The sequence below is a fragment of the Gigantopelta aegis genome, chromosome 3 (genome assembly GCF_016097555.1).
Source record: "Gigantopelta aegis isolate Gae_Host chromosome 3, Gae_host_genome, whole genome shotgun sequence".
In the NCBI taxonomy this organism is placed as follows: Eukaryota; Metazoa; Mollusca; class Gastropoda; order Neomphalida; family Peltospiridae; genus Gigantopelta; species Gigantopelta aegis.
The window spans coordinates 9,939,423-9,959,940 of record NC_054701.1 but is presented as its reverse complement, the minus strand read 5'-3'; the positions used below and the strand labels follow the sequence as shown (position 1 = coordinate 9,959,940).

The following is a 20,518-nucleotide window of genomic DNA, read 5'->3' as shown; positions in this document are numbered from 1 at the left end:
ATATTAAATAGCAGCAAGTGATCCCTCCTATAGACAAGACAGCACATACCACCAACAAATATACCTGATGATACAAGCTTTTATACACTAAACCAGAAATAACCAATGAGTCTATTGATGGGTTGATAGAACAGTGTTAATTTGTTTACTGATGGGTATAACAATGTTTACTGATGGGTATGACAATGTTTACTGATGGGTATGACAATGTTTACTTATGGGTATCACAATGTTTACCGATAGGTATGACAATGTTTACCGATGGGTATCACAATGTTTACCGATGGGTATCACAATGTTTACCGATGGGTATCACAATGTTTATTGATGGGTATCACAATATTTACTGATAGGTATCACAATGTTTACTGATGGGTATTGATGGGTATCACAATGTTTACTGATGGGTATCACAATGTTTACTGATAGGTATCACAATGTTTACTGATGGGTATTGATAGGTATCACAATGTTTATTGATGGGTATCACAATGTTTACCGATGGGTATCACAATGTTTACTGATAGGTATCACAATGTTTATTGATTGGTATTGATGGGTATCACAATGTTTACCGATGGGTATCACAATGTTTACCATTGGGTATCACAATGTTTACCGATGGGTATCACAATGTTTACCGATGGGTATCACAATGTTTACCGATGGGTATCACAATGTTTACCGATGGGTATCACAATGTATATACCATAATATACCTTAATGATGGATATTATTTTTGCTCACCGATGTGTATTAGTGTTTACATATAATATTACAATATGTTTACTGATGGATATCACAACGTGTTTTACTATGTCATATATATATATAACAAACCTTTCGTAGAATTCTCTGTCAGCAATTGTTCTGAGCTAACATGTACTCCAAAACTAGCAAAAAAACTTATTGGTTTTTCTTATATTATATTGCACCACTTTGTGTGTCTGTAGACCAGTCCGGGAAGGACCCAGGTATATTCTTCTAGTGGACAGTCTATAAAACTAGCACTGACCTGTTCTGGTTTCAGTCCAGGAGGGACCCAGGTATATTCTTCTAGTGGACATCCACTGTCGTCATCAGACGTGGAGTTACGTTTCGCATCGTGGATCAGTCGAGGAATCGTGCGGTCTTGCTCTCCAGCGGTCGCCATGTCATGGGCTTCAGGGGGGCACTTGCAGTGGCGACATATTTTCCTGAAACAAATAAAATAATAATTTAGTCTCCAGCAAAACGGCAGTTCCACATTTTTAAGCTAGACATGAAGGTATACTAATATTGGTACAACTCAACAGAATTACAAAGTTTACGGCAATTAAAGAGGATGTTAAAATTAGGCTTCGTTTCATAAACACAATGCCATATTGCAACAAAACCATGTTTTTCTCAAAATCATGTAAATGAATATATCCCATTTTGAAAATGAACTCTTTACTTGCAGTTGCACAAAACCATTCTTTTATTATTTTTCTTGAATAATATTTTATTTTATAATTAAAAACAGCATGCTGTTGCTTTGGCAGTACTTGAGTCTGGTTTATGTTTGTTCCTTTAGAAAATATTAGAGGTTATTAGCAATCCAGCCTTTTTTTATGGTTTGCTCCTTTTGATAGTATGACATATTGTAAGATTCCTACATATCCCTCCGACCCAACACAATCTTCTCGCTCTCACTGATCCACCAACTGAAAAACTTACACATTTAACAAGTATTGTTAATGGGTTGTCCACAAACTCAGTCTGGTTTGATCATTTGTTCATAACAAAAACATTCTTTTTCAACGAAGATCAATGTCTAAACTCATGCCCAGGACATATGTGCCTGCACCCTAAGTGGATAGTAGCATATACACAGAATACCTACTCTGCCTACAGATATCAATGTCTGGACCAAGTCAATGGCAAAGTCCTGTGCCCAGCGCGGTCGTGCCTGAACATTAACTGGGCAGGGGCACATAAACAGAATACACTCTCCCTCACAAAGATGAAGAAGAGAAAGTGAAGATTATTTACCTATTAACCTAGAATCTACAGTGATCTGTTTATAATAGTTTTTCCAATACCGCACACTTCCTCACAACGTGTACCTCTGATGAGAACACAATATGCGTATGTCTGTCTGTGATGACAGAAACACAACACTGCTGCCCTCTGCACGACTGTGAATATGTCTACTAATGGACACTGGTTGCTTGTAATCAGTGGAAAATGTGACTATACAAGTGTGATTTTAAACTGCAGCCAACAATTAGAGAAAAAAGACATTCCCACATCTAACAAGCGACTGCTAGAGCTCTTAACTAAAACTGATGAATTGCTAATCGCCCTGGCTGTGTGTTAATCAATAGCAGATGGTTACAGTGACCCTTACACACACTGGATCCCAATACTGCTTGGGAAAGGAAACTGTCTAGTGACGCCTCAGCACATTTTAAATTCCGGCCATTTTGGGGTCTAACACATGGTTAATTTGACACTGTGTCTATGTTCCACTGCACAGTTGTCAGCTATTAGGGGAGGGACATAGTCCAGTGGTAGAAGGAAGTAAGGAAATGTTTTATTTAATGACACACTCAACACATTTTATTTACTGTTATATGGCATCAGACATAAGGTTACCGCTGTTGCCACTTCATGGACTACTCTTTTCGATTAGCAGCAAGGGATCTTTTATATGCACCATCCCACACAGGATAGCACATACCATGGCCTTTGATTTACCAGTTGTGGAGAACTAGCTGGAATGAGAAATAGCCCAATGGGTCCACCGATGGGGATCGATCCTAGACCGACCATGCATCAAGCGAACGCTTTACAACTGGGCTACGTCCCGGACAAAGCCCAGTAGTAAAATGCTCCCCTGAAGCACAGTCAGTGTAGGATCGATCCCTGTCAGTGGGCCCTCTCTCATTCTAGCCAGCGCACTATGACTGCTATATCAAAGGTGGTTGTATGTGCTATCCTGTGGTTTGGTGCATATAAAAGATCTCTTGCTAATAATGAAAAAAACTACTGATTGTTTGACATCCAACAGAAAATGGTTAATAAATCAATGTGCTCTGGTGGTATCGTTAAACAAAATAAACTAACTTTAACTTTATTTTAACACATTCTATATTCTGCTGCACAGCTGTGAACAGTTTAGTATCTACCAATCCAATACTACAGTGAAGTGCATATGATATCCAGAGATGTGATATCCCTTCAAAAATACAAGTTGAAACAATCTTGTAACAGGTGAAAACTATACGATAATCAAACACATTTGTTCAGTGTGATAAGTTTAGTACCTACCAGTGCTAAACTACATTGAAATATGATAGCTAAGGATGTGATATCCATTAAATATAAAACTGTGAAACGATCTTTTAACAGCTGAAAACTATACCTCAGTAAAACAAATTTATTCTTCAATGTTTTAGATCAAATATGTTCCACTTCGTGACAATTACATGTAATCATACAAACAAGCCAAAATCAGATTTTAAAAATGGAAAAATCTTTGCTCTCAATAAAATGCACACACACAACACTCACACAACACACACACAAATGCTACAAAATCTGTCCATTATATACAAAGTAAAATAAACATCCTGTGTAACATTATTGAAGTGGTCTTTATACACAGATGATTCTGTTTATTTCTGGTTGCATAAATAAGGTAACTTTGAAACATTGCTCCAGGTCAGTAACACTATAATGGGTCTTTTTTCTTTAAATTAATCAGCTTTTTCTAGTTCTGTATGATACAATCCACAAAAAAACATTTAAGATGGAATTAGATTAACTTTTATTTTTTCTTCCTTTTTTTATAGCTTACAGTGACCGAAAACAGCGAGACGCCAAGAGGCACTTTGCAAAATCATGTATTATGCATCAGGAGTTCTCTCCTGGAATGAGTCAATCACAAACAGAAAAGATGGGAAACATAAAAAACAAAACACATAATTACATCAGTTACCAAGATAAATTAAAGTCAACATTATACATCAGTGAAAACTAAAAAAACAAAACAAGTTTATTTATGTATGGATGGATAGATAAATGGTTGGATTGGTGTACAATGTATGTATGTATGTATGTATGTATGTATGTATGTATGTATGTGTGTATGGATGGATGGATCAATTGGTGGATGGATGGACTGAAGGGTGCATGAGTAAACAGATGGATGGATGGATGGATGGATGGATGGATGGATGGATGGATGGATGGATGGATGGATGGATGGATGGATGGATAGATGGGTAGATGGATGGATGGATGAATTGGTAGATGGATAGACTGAAGGATCGGTGGATGGATGGATGGATCAATCGGTGGATATATGGATGGATGGATGGATGGATGGTAAAGAAGTGTCTTTATTTGGATGGATGAAGAGATGGATATTTGAGTGAATCTAAATAAACATATGGACATACAGACTAATGGACAGACATACAGAAGACGACAGAGACAATGAACTGGACAAAAAAGAGTAAAGAGACTGCTTCATAACACATTCCAGTCAGGTTTCTTAAAACACAGAAAAACTATTTGTAATGAATTTACACCAAGAGAAACCTCCCAATACGACACACAGGATGTACAAACGTAATCGATTTCTCCCCAGTCTGGTAACAAGACAAGCAACTTTTCATTTTAACAAGCTTATGAAACAAGTGAGGCAACTCTATGAATGAAATTATTACTTTAAAGTAGCACAGCTTGAACATGGGCCTTGGTTATAGCAATGAATTCCAAGTCATTACCTTCGACCTGTGCACTGGCTAAATAGATACACTGCTTTAGAGAAGTCAGCAAATACCAACATACTGGCTTTGCAGGCATCCACTTGTTAATTACCTGTTGGTAATGGTTGTGCTGGCATAAATGGTCAACTGAAGCTGGTGGTCAAACTGTGTTTTGGTATGAGCAATTAAAGAGTTCATTGGATGGATGGATGGATGGATGGATGGATGGATGGATGGATGGATGGAGACATAAAATGTTGGGAATGTGAAATGGGCAGAAACAGACACTGGAACTACAGACATGAATGTCTAACATAACCAAACCTAATAAAAGAAAATAATGCAATGGCAATTTTCCATGACTGTGTTTAACTTAGTGGTTATGTCTTTAGTTTTATGCATTCCACACATGAAACATTCCAAATAATACAAGCCCTATTGATGCATCTGTCTATTAATTCAGTCTTTATCAGAGTTTTATACCATATGTCTGCTGATATAACTTCATAATTATTTTAGGACAATGACTATAAATTTCTGAAGCAACATATTCCTTAAAAAACACTGACATGTACGACATTTGCTGATCCTGTTGGGAAATCTCCACATGCAACTCATCAACTCTTTAATCTGTTTGTGAACCATTGTTCAGCAATTGTTCAGCAATATCCACCAGAGATTGGGTAATTTTGAGTCCTGATCAAAACACTTAGTAATACAACGAGAGCTGTAATATCGCGAGTTCCCTGTGATTGGCTAAACAAAGCTTGCTATTATGGATGAGAAACATGCTAGTGCCTGCAAGAGGATCATCGAGTTGGGATGAAGGCTTCAAGCAATTTACGTTACAAAAAAACTCATGATAACTAACTTGAGTTTTCTAGGCATTACATGAGAAATTACTGTGGCAGTTTATAGATGTTAGATTACAGGGTGCTTGTTGTGTGTGGAGACTGATGTGAAAATAAAATGGTTATGAATTTAAATTGAAAACATTACCCAAGACAAAAAGTTCAGAAAAATCTGTGGTGTCTTGAAATGTGTGTGTGTATGTGCGTGTGTTTGTGCATAAGTGCGTGCATGATACTGCATGTGTGTGTGTGTGTGTGTGTGTGTGTGTGTGTGTGTATTGTGTGCATGTATGTGTGTGTTTGCATATCTGCGTGTGTATTGATGAATGGGGAAGTATTGAGTGATTTTCAAATAACAAGGGCATAGGAACGAAATGTTTTATTTAACGACACTCATATGGCATCAGGCGTAGGAATGTGCCAAGAATGGGGGGGGGAAGAGAGACGCACACACACACACACACACACACACACACACATATATATATATATAAAAACCATAGCAGGCTGCTCAATCCCCCTGACACCCCCCCCCCCCCCCACCCACACACACACACATACACACCCGCTTCCTTCACTAGTGAATAACACGGACTGGAAGTTTTTGGGTGGCACAATATAATTTGTGAAATTATGAAACATTTTAAAAATGTTCAACTCTGATGACAGCACTGGTTGTAATGAGAAATTCAGTGTTTATATTAAGGCTTAAGGGTCATACTTGGCTTAACATAACTAGGGGTCAGAAAATCAGGACATGTTAATACACAGACTTTTCCAGTCAGATAAAAAGGGCATTCTTATACTTTTAAATTGTTTGTTTTGAGGGGTCTTTTCTTCATTTTTGTGTTGTTGTTTGGGGTTTTTGACGAGGTAAGGGTTTGTTTGGGGGATTGGTGTGGCAGTAGGGGGGGGGGGGGGGGGGGGGGGGGGGGGGGGGGGTAATTGTGTCCTGCTCCTCTCTAGGTCTGGCCCTGGACACTGTGACCTATGATTCGTCGTATTCAGATGGGTGTTTAATCAACCAATGATCTAGTTCCATTCAGACAGATACGATTTTCTACCAGACTTGTAACTGACATCTATCAAACATGAAAAACCTCTACATTTCATAATCAGTGTACAAGCTGATCAACAAGTCCACACACACAGGAGGATGGCAGACATAATTATATTTGCTACATCAAAGATGCCAGACACAAATCAACTGCATGACATTTTGCAACTCGATATGGGAAACACAAATGTAGAAATGGGATTAAATTGCATACACAAAGGAGTGACGCAGCACACACAGGGATTTCGTGCCTTCCTGGGGATCACGGGGCTCAAGGAACGACCATAAAACACATTTCCCTTTGAAGAGAACCAGTGGTTTAGCAATTAGCACATAATGGACACTTAAAGGTTTGTCTCAGTTTGCAGCCAGGTCCAGATCTTCTGCAACAAGCCTGTGATGAAATGGCTCTATATTTATTATGTGATGATGGTGTTACGTAACCAAAACATTCACACAGAGAAGGCTAGAGATCTCAGATCATTATTACTGGCTGTCTAAACAGACTAAGAAAGAAAAAAACTTTTAAAAAACCCACCAAATACACACACACACACAAAAAACCCAAAAAACCCCAACCACATACATATATGTATACCGACTCCCACCAAGAGGAAGTGTTAATAGCTCATACCGACTCAGATATTGTTATCCCTTCAAGATCAATTGAATGCAGGATCGATTCCCTTCAGCAGACCTACTGGGATATTGCCCAGTTCAGTCACGTGTCCATTTTATATATCAAAGGTCATCTGCTATCCTATATGTGACAAAATGCATATAAAAGATCCATCACTGCTTTCAGAAGTAGCACAATTATAATGATGGTAGTAAACTTTTTTCTAAACCACTCTACCAGTGTCATAATTACCATACAATTATGTATGTTAGTCACCATTTACACAATATGCAAGCATGTTATTGAGGAATCATTGTCTCTTTCTGTTTTGATTTGTGTGTGTGTGTGTGTGTGTGTGTGTGTGTGTGTGGGGGGGGGGGGGGGGGGTCATGGCAGCCAGTGCACCAAAACTGGTATATCAAAGGCTGTAGTATGTGCAGTCCTGTCTGTGGGATGGTATATACAAAAGATCCCTTGCAACTAATGGGAAAATGTAGCAGGTTTCCTCTCTAAGACTGTTACCAAATGTTTGACATCCAATAGCCAATGATAAATAAACTCAATGTGTTTTAATGGTATTGTTAAACAAAAGAAACATTTCACTTTCACTTTTTTCTTTTTGTTTGTTTGTTTGTTTGTGTTTTGTTTTGTTTTTTGTGGGGGGGGGGGGGGGGGCTGGGGGGATGGTAAGCACATTTATACATATATTAGGATGATGACATCTTGTTCAAATCAGAAGCAATATGAACACTGCAATTAGCCAGCTTTAATACCAATTTATATGTCTTCCAGTACATATATACTATTCCCCAATATTACTTTCAATCAGACAAAGCCGACCAAACAAGATAGCAGTGTGTCCAAACAAACAGGTTTCACCTTACTTTGGCGCCATTATCACTTAACTGACAATTAGCTACCTCCCCTGTCAGAAGAGCTGACCAGGGGCAAGCAATTCTGGTAGCTAAGTTCATAACAAGCTGTCAGGTATGTATTCCAATCTTTTGTAAACAGTGTCGGATTTTTATCTTGCCAATTATTTTTTCCCCTTCTCTTTTATGTATTCTTGTATAGAAATGCATGCTTCACACATGTAGCTACATGCAGGTACGTTGGTAATTGATGGTTTCTTTCTTTTTTCTTGTATCTTTTTCACCCAATTACCTGTAACTTTGTAATGAGTTACAGTAAAAGTATTAAAAAGACTACTGACAAAATGTTTTTATTAAAGGGGCAATATTGATTTTTTTTTTTTTTCCCCCTTCTTTTTTGCTTTATAACAACAAATCCTTTTTCTAGTTAAATGTCTTTTTAAAAAATCTGAATTTACATTTACATTAATTTACTGACCAACCACGGAACACTTTCTTAACATTGAAATCACACACCAACTTATAATATACATGTATAGACAACCATGCAGTTACTTTTATTTTTAATGGTTTTTGGGGAATTTTGTTTTGTGGGGGAGGGGGTCTGTAAATTTGAGGTTGTGAAGAAACATTTTTCGCAGTTTTATATAATTATCATGTGAAGATCCTCCATTGGGCCATTATTATATACTCAGCTTTTTCCTTACGTATACACCTAAAACTGTCTACCAACCCGTTAATGTACAGGTATGACTAGACTAATGTTTTAGTGTCCATCCTGTTAGGTGCTGGTTAGAAGTCCAGAAACAAAGCATAAGCCTGATAAGTGAAATATAGAAAGTAGTATTTAAAGATGATATCTATTAGGGAGGGTGAAGGGGAGGAATGCAGGGTTTCTAGAATTTGTTTAAAATGCACTAACCATGGGATCAGTGATTTAAAAAATTTACTAGCCATGATTAAAAATCAGCTAACCCTACTTTACTTTTAAGTTAAAACAATTTTACTAAATAATAGTAATAATCAGAGATGTCACCTAAAGAGGGAGATAAAGCTTAAAAATACTAACATTGGGGGGTTGGGGTGGGTTCAGAATATTTATATTTACAAAATTGACATAACTGCAACATTTGACCAAAAAAATTCACTACCCATCGGGCATAGCAATAGTAGGTATTTACTAGCCCAACACTGAATATCACTAGCCATGGGAATGGAGCTACCATAATCTAGAAGCCCTGAGGAAGGTAAGTATTTCTATTGTAATGTTAAAAAACAACAACGCAGTACTACATTCACACTTGATAGACACACCTTGACACCAATATGAGAGAATTGAGAACACCTTGAACATGTTTGGCTTGTATTTTGCCCATTAATGATCTACTATAAGCCAGTAAACCAGTAAGACAGTGCTGAGATGGGATAGCAGCAGTGAGATGACATAGACTAATGGCTTCTGAAGAACTCTCCCAGAACACAACATACTGCCTGGGTTACAAGCTGCCAGCTCTCCTCAAGAAGGTGCTATTGTTGGAGGGTTCTCCATCACAAAAGGAGGAAGGTTGCCCCAAGTACAAAACAAAATGCAGGGCCACCCACATACAGGAAATAGATGAAACTGCTATTCATTCATGGTTATTCCTGTAAAAGTGTTAAGCTCCTTAATATGGATATTCATGTTTAAAATTAAAAAATACAATACAACTTTTGAAGTGTGCCACAGGTGATTCAGTATTCAGATAAATTATATTAAAATTTGGGTCTTTTATTAAAAAATATTACAATATTACAATAGGTGGGAGAACCTCAAAAATAAAAACATCAGTATCATTTGTTTGCATTTGTTTGCATTTTTACAGATACATACAAAATAATAATTAAAATATTACAAATAAATTGGGAAAAAAAACAAGGTCAAGAATACAAAAATCTACATTAATTATTTTTGCATTCGATCCTTGTCTACTGAAATCTAATGATTTTTTTTTTCATTTATATAAAAATCTAATGAGCTTAAAATGTTAGGTTGTAATAAAAGATACAAGACTATATTGGCAATCCATAAATCTCTGACAGTAATTTTTACATATAGATTTAGAAACCATATTATTATTACCACTGGTATTAAACAATCAAACACAAGATCTGTAACAGAACTGATAACATTACAACAGTATTGACTGGGTCCTTATGGATCCTGGTGCATCTTGAACAGGTGTAAACTGATTGGTGTTTGTTCTTCACCACAAGATACCAGAGACGTACCTGTGGCAGGTTTCAAACACACCAGGTAACCAGAAAGACTGCTGTGTCTTCCAGGGTATCACGATGAAGGTGTTTATGCAGCGTGTGCAACCATGCTGTACACTTCATCAGAGAAACACCGATTACTTTACTGCCTTCTTGCCTGCTTGTGGAACAATACACAGGTATCATCATAGGTACCAACACAGGTATCGTCATAGGTACCAACACAGGTATCGTCTGGCCATTTATTGCTTAAGAACATTTTAAAGAGGACATGACTATTCAGTTTAAAATCTAATGGGAGAAATATACAGGTATTGATACTGGAAATGCCCCACAACTGGTACATTAAAAATAGGAAACCCACCACCCCACACATGTAGGCTACTATTGGTGCTAACATTCCATGAGTCCTTCTTTCTAGATATAAAACCAGATTGGTGTGATAGAAAACCCACTACCACACACATGTAAGCTACTATTGGTGCTAACATCCCATGATCCATTCTTTCTAGATATAAAACCAGCTATCTGAAAAGAGCTGCTTACTTTCAAACATTAGGCAATCAGTAAAACTGACAATAAAACAGACAACTTTATCCTACATTAAGCTCTCAGTCTTGATAACAGTAAGGCTTTATCAAAGAAAACAGTAAAAAATAATTTAGACTAAAATATTTAATACTCTTAAAAAATAGTAAACCGGATGATGGAGATGTATTAAGCTGCATAGAAGATGGCATGAATGAGTTGAGAAGAACAAACCATATGCGCATTTTAATGCAGATCTGCACGATTCTTATCTTTTTAATCACGTACACCAACCGCATAGCTTGTAACGTTTATATAAAAAAAACCATCACGGTGTAATGCAGTGTGTGTATTGTAGATTAGAACAAATTAGCCGGTCGTTAACGAGACACACGCAGACAAGCAGTAAAACTAATCATGGAATGAGGATTGCGCGCACACACACACACACACACAAACATGTGGAAAATTGGCTTCATTACCAAGTCTTCACATGAGAACACTGGTCTATAATTGTGCCATTTACTCACAGTATCACTGTGAGATGAATGAAATAACATTAGCTGTTACATTTTTGTGTCAAACCTGTTATAGTAACCACCTGTATCAACGAAGGAAAGGAACGTCTGTTTAACAACACCTCAGAAATGATTTTTAAAAGAATGCATTACATATATTTATTATTTTATACTGCTCTTTACAGTTTCACTATATAAAGCTTGTAACATATAACCACAAATTCAACCACAAAAATCTACTCACAATCCAAGATCGTTCTTTTCAAGGCTTATTGGGTAACTACAAAGAATTACAATCTTGACAAACTAAAACTTGTTGAACATGCAATTCTGCACTGAATGGCCCCTAATACAACGTAAACACAGACTCAAGAGGACTGCTGTCACCGATTGGTCAATGGGCTCAATAAGACTTTCACTGATTGGTCACTTTGTCCAACTGTGGATTAAATGGCTGGAAGATAACATGTTGTGACAGTGTACACTAGAGTGATGAGTGTCTGCCACTGGAGAGCTCATAGACAGGGATAGACACCGATAGACATGGAGACAATCTTGTCACAGTCCTGTGTTGGTCAGAGTCTGAGGAATCTACATCATGGCTATCTCAAACTGCTAACAGATTTGTCTCTTGTCACCGCAACCTGGCACTCTACACCTGGACAATCTATCAAACTCAAGTGATAAATAATCTCTGGCCCTGCTTGTAAAACTCTACAGGCTCAAACAGTGTCTGCACTACATTTACATGTATATAAACTATGAGCAAGACTAAAATTTCATCCTGGTTTTTAAGACTTTGTTAAGACTTTGTTAGGACATTTTATGTCACTGGCCTCGGTGGTGTAGTGGTGGTTGTTATCCAGGACAGAGGCTAATGATTAGAAAGAGGATGAATAAATGGATGGATGGATGGATGGATGGATGGATGGATGGATGGATGGATGGATGGATGGATGGATGGATAAATGGATGGATGGATGGATGGATGGATAAATGGATGGATGGATGGATGGATGGATGGATGGATACACATCATCTATTGGGTGAAACAAGTATAGTGGCTCTGGGTGGGAGATGATATGGGGATATGAACCCAGTACCTACAAGCTTTAAGACCGATGGCCGATGACCACATCACCAATTTTCACGTAAAACACATTGACCGTAAACACATTGAAGTTTGCAAAATTGATAGTTATGCAAGTTGTCAGTAATGGGTAATTTAAACAGATAAAAAATCTGTAAGAGCTAATTACTAACACCATTGTTTTGTACACTGATGCAGCCCAGTGGTTTTGCTGGTTAAACTTTGTGTCATTGCTCTTTGTGAAACATGTCTAATGTCTCAGAGACTGACAGTACGTTTTTACTGTTACACTTTCACAAGATCATCAGCTTGTTCCACTAATTGATTCCGTCTGTTTGTAGCCATCATCTCCTCCAGGGCAACAAGTGTTTTCTGCCACTCTGAGGACATACACCATGAATATTCATCATGTTGCTGTTATCACTTAAAATAACTTTTTTGTCATTGTTCTAAGTTTTGTGCATTTAACAATATTGTCATATTCAAACTGCATGTACAATCAGCAGTCATACTTGGAAGCAAATTCAATTGTTTTATCAATATTGTCATATTCAAACTGCATGTACAATCAGCAGTCATACTTGGAAGCAAATTCAATTGTTTTATCAATATTGTCATATTCAAACTGCATGTACAATCAGCAGTCATACTTGGAAGCAAATTCAATTGTTTTATCAATATTGTCATATTCAAACTGCATGTACAATCAGCAGTCATACTTGGAAGCAAATTCAATTGTTTATCAATATTGTCATATTCAAACTGCATGTACAATCAGCAGTCATACTTGGAAGCAAATTCAATTGTTTTATCAATATTGTCATATTCAAACTGCATGTACAATCAGCAGTCATACTTGGAAGCAAATTCAATTGTTTTATCAATATTGTCATATTCAAACTGCATGTACAATCAGCAGTCATACTTGGAAGCAAATTCAATTGTTTTATCCTGCAACCATCGTTTCTATTCACAGAATATGATATCGGATAAAGCAAAGTCATATCCTGATACTAGCAGAATATCACTTTTGACGTCACTCATCTGACATCACACGCACAGCTACATTACAAAATAGCTCATTTGACCTCTAGGTCATCGCACAATGTGGCTGAAATAACAGAAATAATAGCTTTTTCCCTTAATTTTTATGGTCTGCAGGATAAAGAGAATAACTAGTTAATGAAGTTGGATAGCTGCTTTATCCTGATTAGGCCGAGCAGAATTTCCTGTTCTTACCATCAGATAATAAAGCACATATCCGACATCACTAACTAGTTATTTTCTATCTAAAACTTACCAAGTTTGGAAATGGAACAAAAAGCTAATTTAATGTAAAACTGTCTTCTCCCACATACTATGCTATTTTAGAGATTAACCACTGATTAAACAATGTGCTGGGGTATTATCATACAAACAGTTAATGTCCCAACCAACCCCCATTCCAGGAACTGATTTCACATCATTTATAGCTGCTATTCTGTCTCATAATATATTTTATCATTTACTAATCCAACATATACACATAATGAGTTTTAATAACCTCATGATTTAGTAGCAATGTTAACTGTCAGCTGTCTTGGTGTAACATGCAAGTCTGTACCAATGTTGGTGAATATTTTGTAACAAAACACTGGACAATATATTGCCCACATTTGTATGTGAGTTAGTTTGGTAAGGATATTGCCCACATTTGTATGTGAGTTAGGTTGGTAAGGATATTGCCCACATTTGTATGTGAGTTAGGTTGGTAAGGATATTGCCCACATTTGTATGTGAGTTAGTTTGGTGAGGATATTGCCCACATTTGTATGTGAGTTAGGTTGGTAAGGATATTGCCCACATTTGTATGTGAGTTAGTTTGGTAAGGATATTGCCCACATTTGTATGTGAGTTAGGTTGGTAAGGATATTGCCCACATTTGTATGTGAGTTAGTTTGGTAAGGATATTGCCCACATTTGTATGTGAGTTAGGTTGGTAAGGATATTGCCCACATTTGTATGTGAGTTAGGTTGGTAAGGATATTGAAAAATTAGTTTTGTTTTGTTTTTAAGACACCACTACAGCACATTGATTTATTAATCATCGACTATTGGGTATCAAACATTTAATCAATCTTAAATGGAGTTTTGGGGGTGTTTTCTTGCCATTAGCAGCAAGGGATATTTTATATTAATTTTTCCACAGACAAGACAGACTACTCAGGGTATCTGCCAGAGGGTAAAACGGGTATGGCGCCATACCCAAATTTGTTTGAAGATTTTTGTTTAAAGTTAACCTTTTGACAAAATTAATTACTCTTATAATTACTGATGATTTTCTTAAAGGGACATTCCTGAGTTTGCTGCATTGTAAGATGTTTCTGACTAATAAAATATTTCTACGATTAAACTTACATATTAAATATATTTTCATGTTTAAAATATCAGTGTCTGTATATTCAATGTGTTTCTGGTCGTCTTAATATTTGTAAGAAGCCCAAACTGGAGTTTGTCTTCATAAAATTTTGTACGTACGAAAAAAACATAGTTTAGGAAATAAAATAAAATTGATCCTAGTACAAATATTAGAACGATCAGAAACACGTTTAATATACAGCCACTAATATGTTATGCAGAAAAATATATTTGATATGTAATTACAATCGTTAAAAAGTCTCTATCGATCAGCCGATAACATCTTTAAAATTGCAGCAAACTCGGGAAGGTCCCTTTAACTGTAACCCTAAATTTAACCCATTTTCTTTCTGGGGAAGGCCCCCCACCCCATACCCCCTGTTGTCTGGTTGCATTCAATTCCATAGCGCCATACCCAAAAATGTCTTTCTGGCAGAAACACTGACAGTATATATACCATGGCCTTTGATATACTAGTTGTGGAGCACTGGTTGATGCAGGTAAACCCCAATAACACAATGGATGCACTGACGAGGTTCAATCCTAGGACTTAAACACCTCACGTGAGCACTATACCAACTGAGCCATTCTCACCATTCGGGGAATGACATGCCACAGGAAGAAACTTAATATGCACAATCTGTACTAAATTAAAAAACTGATATGGACAGTCTACACTAAATCAGTAAATGGTTAAAGAATTAAAAAAATACTTGAGACTGTATCTTTAAACAGATCAACATATGGAATATAAAAAACTGATATGGGCAGTCTACATTACATCAGCAAATGGTTAAAGAATAAAACAAATACTTGAGACTGTATCTTTAAACAGATCAACATATGGAATATAAAAAACTGATATGGGCAGTCTACTTTACATCAGTAAATGGTAAAACAATAAAACAAATACTTGAGATTGTATCTTTAAACAGATCTACATGTGGAATATAAAAAACACCAAATCTAGCTGCATCCATCATTGTGCATATTGGCAGCGTTAATCAGCGCCACATTGCGCCATAACATGCAGCCCACTTATCTGCTGCCATAAAGCAGCAAATATTAGCATATAAAATTCGGCAAATTAACTGCGCTTTCAAGCTAAAGATTACCATCATGCCGCCACGGTGGTAAAAAGTGGTGACTAATTTTCCCCTATATATCATCCTGCCAGAGCAGTGTTGCTATACCCTGTGTTAAGTGGACAGACCTATGAATATGCAATGGAACTTCAATGCACTAAACATGCAATGAATATTTTCTCATTCCATGTTTATGACATGATAAGAGCCTTCTTGTTAATGATATGTTCAGAAATGTCACTTCCACAAATGACGTATTTTAGTTTTTATATGCACAATAATTCATTAATTTTTTTTTTTAAAGAGCTATGATTTTCACCCAAGAATGGATTCCCCCCTCCCCTCCCCCTTGAAAGAGATATTGTTCCTACAATTGGCAGACAGGGTATTATGCTGCATTACTCATGTTACGATTGACCCGACAAGGTCTCACATTAACATCTTCAGTTGGAATCTAAACAGAATGTGAAGATGATAATCAGCAGCAAGTGGTGGGGGCTTCTCCAAACAAAGATACTGGCACTAGTCTTGCACAATTGCTCATAAATGTAATTAAAGCATTTCACGCTCCAACAATCAAGGCTCTGGTGATTCATCGGTGGTGTCAATTATTCCACCAGGCAGATTGTGTATTGAAAAAATACCTCAACAATCGGACAGCGCTAATTAGGACTCTCGAGTGATCAAAATGACGGGTGAAGTCTGTGAGTCGGAACGGACCTTATCCACGGGCAAAAAGCGTTCCTGTGAACTTGACATTCTTCAACATGCAGCTTGTTAACTTTCAAACCACGCATCAAGTTTCATTTTGAAGCCATTTGAAAAACAGCTACTGGTGATTAATTCTCACTGATTGGATAACTGTGGGTCAATTCAGAACACTCTCCAATTAGAACTGGCAACCAATAATGTGGCTATGTCGTCATGTGACTAGCGCCAAATTTAGCTTTTTTTAAATCAAATTATTTTCCATGCTTTTTAACCCGTTTTAAAAAACATTACCCGCTAACACCGAAATGATAGAGAGTGCTTAATTAAATTGACAATAATTTAAAAGCCATACATTTTCTTTGATGTTAATGGATCTTTTTTATTTAATATTAATTTACAAAAATATAATTATTGGAATTACATAATCTAATCAAGTAACTTAATTTCTGTAGTAATTGTTAAAAATATATAAATGTTTTTCTGTATATTTCTAAAAACATATAAAGTTTTTTTGTATATTGCTAAAATGAAAGTTGACTGACAAATGGTTTGGTCAAACACAAAACCTATTAAACTTAGTGTTTAAGTTGTACACCCACCACTGGGGTTTTTTATTGGTTAAAAAAATTAAACAACTATTTTTTAGAATCCATTGTATACAGAAATTCTATCATAATTTACTGCTTTCTATAACAAAAGTGTGTAGTGCCTACGTATCTCATTGTGTGGCTTGTACCCTCTTTAAAATAATCTCAGGTAACATTCTTTTGTAATGATTATTTACAAAAAATTTGGGATGTTATTTTGTGTAAGCTATTTCAATTGTGGAATGTCTACATGTATACAATTTATGTTACATTAAATGATGACGGGGAAATAAAATTAAACAACAAAAACAAAACAAAATGGATGTTCCCTCCGCGAAGTGATGTCATCTGTATGTACAGACATGTATGGTCACATGACCCCTGTGAGTTATACGCAGGTCAACCGCGGCTGACGACAACCGCGCACCAGCCAGGCCCCTCGAGACGAAGCCATAAATTGTATGAGAAGTGTCCGGCAGGCAGACAGTTATTGCACTCGGCTGAGTTTACACGGCTCTAACCTGTGAGGTAATTGGATAATCAAAACTAATTGTTCACCGCAACCCATGCATCACGCTGACCAGCCGTACTGTCCAAGTCTTAATCCACAGACACTGGTGGTCTCGGTGTTCATAGCGGTTAAAGCACCAGACTTCAGACTCAAGGCTGGTAGGTACTGGGTTCACATCCTTGTACCAGCTCAAACACAGTGTAACTAGTAATAGCCAATTCGGTGTATTTTGATTCGTCAGCTTTACATTATGCATCAATAATTGATTAATATACAATAGCCTCTTACATTTGTCAACTTTACATTATGCATCAATAATTGATTAATATATAATAGCCTCTTATATTTGTCAACTTTACATTATGCATCAATAATTGATTAATATACAATAGCCTCTTATATTGTTCAGCTGATGCTAAGGTCACCTGATGTGCATAATTACCATATGCACTTAGTGATCTTAGCACTAAGATCGCTTCGTAAAACAGGGCCCTGGTCAGTAAAACCTTGCTAATTTTTATGCACTTAAAGTGATCTTAGCACTAAGATCGCTTCGTAAAACAGGGCCCTGGTCAGTAAAACCTTGCTAATTTTTATGCACTTAAAGTGATCTTAGCACTTAGATCGCTTCGTAAAACAGGGCCCTGGTCAGTAAAACCTTGCTAATTTTTATGCACTTAAAGTGATCTTAGCACTAAGATCGCTTCGTAAAACAGGGCCCTGGTCAGTAAAACCTTGCTAATTTTTATGAAATATGCTTTTTGTATTTATTGGGGGCAGGATGTAGCTCAGTAATACAGTGCCCGCCTGATGCATGATCGATCTAGGATCCATCCCCGTCGGTGGGCCTATTGGGCTATTTCTCTTTCCAGCCAGTGCTCCACAACTAGTGTAACAAAGGCTGTGGTATGTACTGTCCTGTCTGTGGGATGGTGCACATAAAAAATCCCTTGCTTCTAATCGAATCCCTTGCTTCTAATCGAAAAAAGTAGTCCATGAAGTGGCAAAAGATATTCACCATCACCCCATACATAATTTATGGTCATGTTCACAAGATATTCATCAACACCCCATACAGACTGGTCATGTTCACAAGATATTCATCATCACCCTATACAGACAGGTCATGTTCACAAGATATTCGTCATCACCCTATACAGACAGGTCATGTTCACAAGATATTCATCAACACCCCATACAGACTGGTCATGTTCACAAGATACTCACCATCACCCCATACAGACTGGTCATGTTCACAAGATATTCACCATCACCTTATACAGACAGGTCATGTTCACAAGATATTCATCATCACCCTATACAGACTGGTCATGTTCACAAGATATTCATCATCACCCTATACAGACTGGTCATGTTCACAAGATATTCATCATCACCCTATACAGACTGGTCATATTCACAAGATATTCATCATCACCCTATACAGACAGGTCATGTTCACAAGATATTCATCATCACCCTATACAGACAGGTCATGTTCACAAGATATTCACCATCATCCTATACAGTCTGGTCATGTTCACAAGATATTCATCATCACCCTATACAGTCTGGTCATGTTCACAAGATATTCATCATCACCCTATACAGTCTGGTCATGTTCACAAGATATTCATCATCATCATATACAGTCTGGTCATGTTCTCAAGATATTCACCATCACCCCATACAGACTGGTCATGTTCACAAGATATTCATCATCACCCTATACAGTCTGGTCATGTTCACAAGATATTCATCATCATCCTATACAGTCTGGTCGTGTTCACAAGATATTCACCATCACCCCATACAGACTGGTCATGTTCACAAGATACTCATCATCACCTTATACAGACAGGTCATGTTCACAAGATATTCATCATCACCCTATACAGACTGGTCATGTTCACAAGATATATTCATCATCACCCTATACAGACTTGTTATGTTCACAAGATGAGGAGACACGATAACAAAAACAAAATGTCAGTGCACATTCTGTGATGCCCAATTGCTCAAGTGACTGGCATGACTACAAAACAACATATTGTGCTGTTGGATATGTCGTTATGTGTAATGCCCTATGTACATTTTAAACTGTATATTACGCAATAACAATATGAGTATTGTCACATTTAGAAAATACCATACATAATGGTAGACCTGTGTGTAGTACCAATAATATACATCTACAGGGTGCCATATCAGGATAACTAAGCTTCAAACAGTCAGTTCTAATAAACGATGAAAACAGCAGTTAACTGTTTTTATCTATTAGCTGTCTAATATCCATTTACATCACATATTACTCTGTTTAATACCACGACTGAAACATTAAACTTTCATATAAAAATGGAAAGTAACAATTAATAAGTAATAAGTCACAATTTATTGTAATTTTAATCTATTAGAGAATCGTTTTTATCTTAATTTAATAAAAAAAAGTTTTTTAAATTGAAACAAAGAAGAAGTTTAATCAATGAATAATCTATCACATGTAAAACAAGTAACCTATGTTTAAAAACATTATTTTTTCTGAATTAAATGTCTTACCTAACAAATGTTTTCAGTGTACTATGATGAACATGTAAGGGTGCAACAGTAAACCATAGTTGACTGACCTAAGACATATATACATGTATAGTTTGGGAAAATGGATCTAAATGCAAAACATGACACCACCACCATCACCACCAC

At 36.7% G+C, this 20,518-nt stretch overlaps 1 protein-coding gene across 2 annotated transcripts in view; it reads right to left on the bottom strand.

Annotated features, from left to right (window-relative positions):
* LOC121367492 (prickle planar cell polarity protein 3-like) overlaps positions 1–20,518 on the bottom strand; it is a 155,843-nt gene that overhangs the window by 28,919 nt on the left and 106,406 nt on the right. For both annotated transcript variants that reach the window (XM_041491694.1, XM_041491695.1), the window contains one exon: positions 1,016–1,196. In XM_041491694.1, coding sequence (XP_041347628.1) covers positions 1,016–1,196 — 181 coding nt within the window. The remainder of the gene's footprint in view (positions 1–1,015; positions 1,197–20,518) is intronic.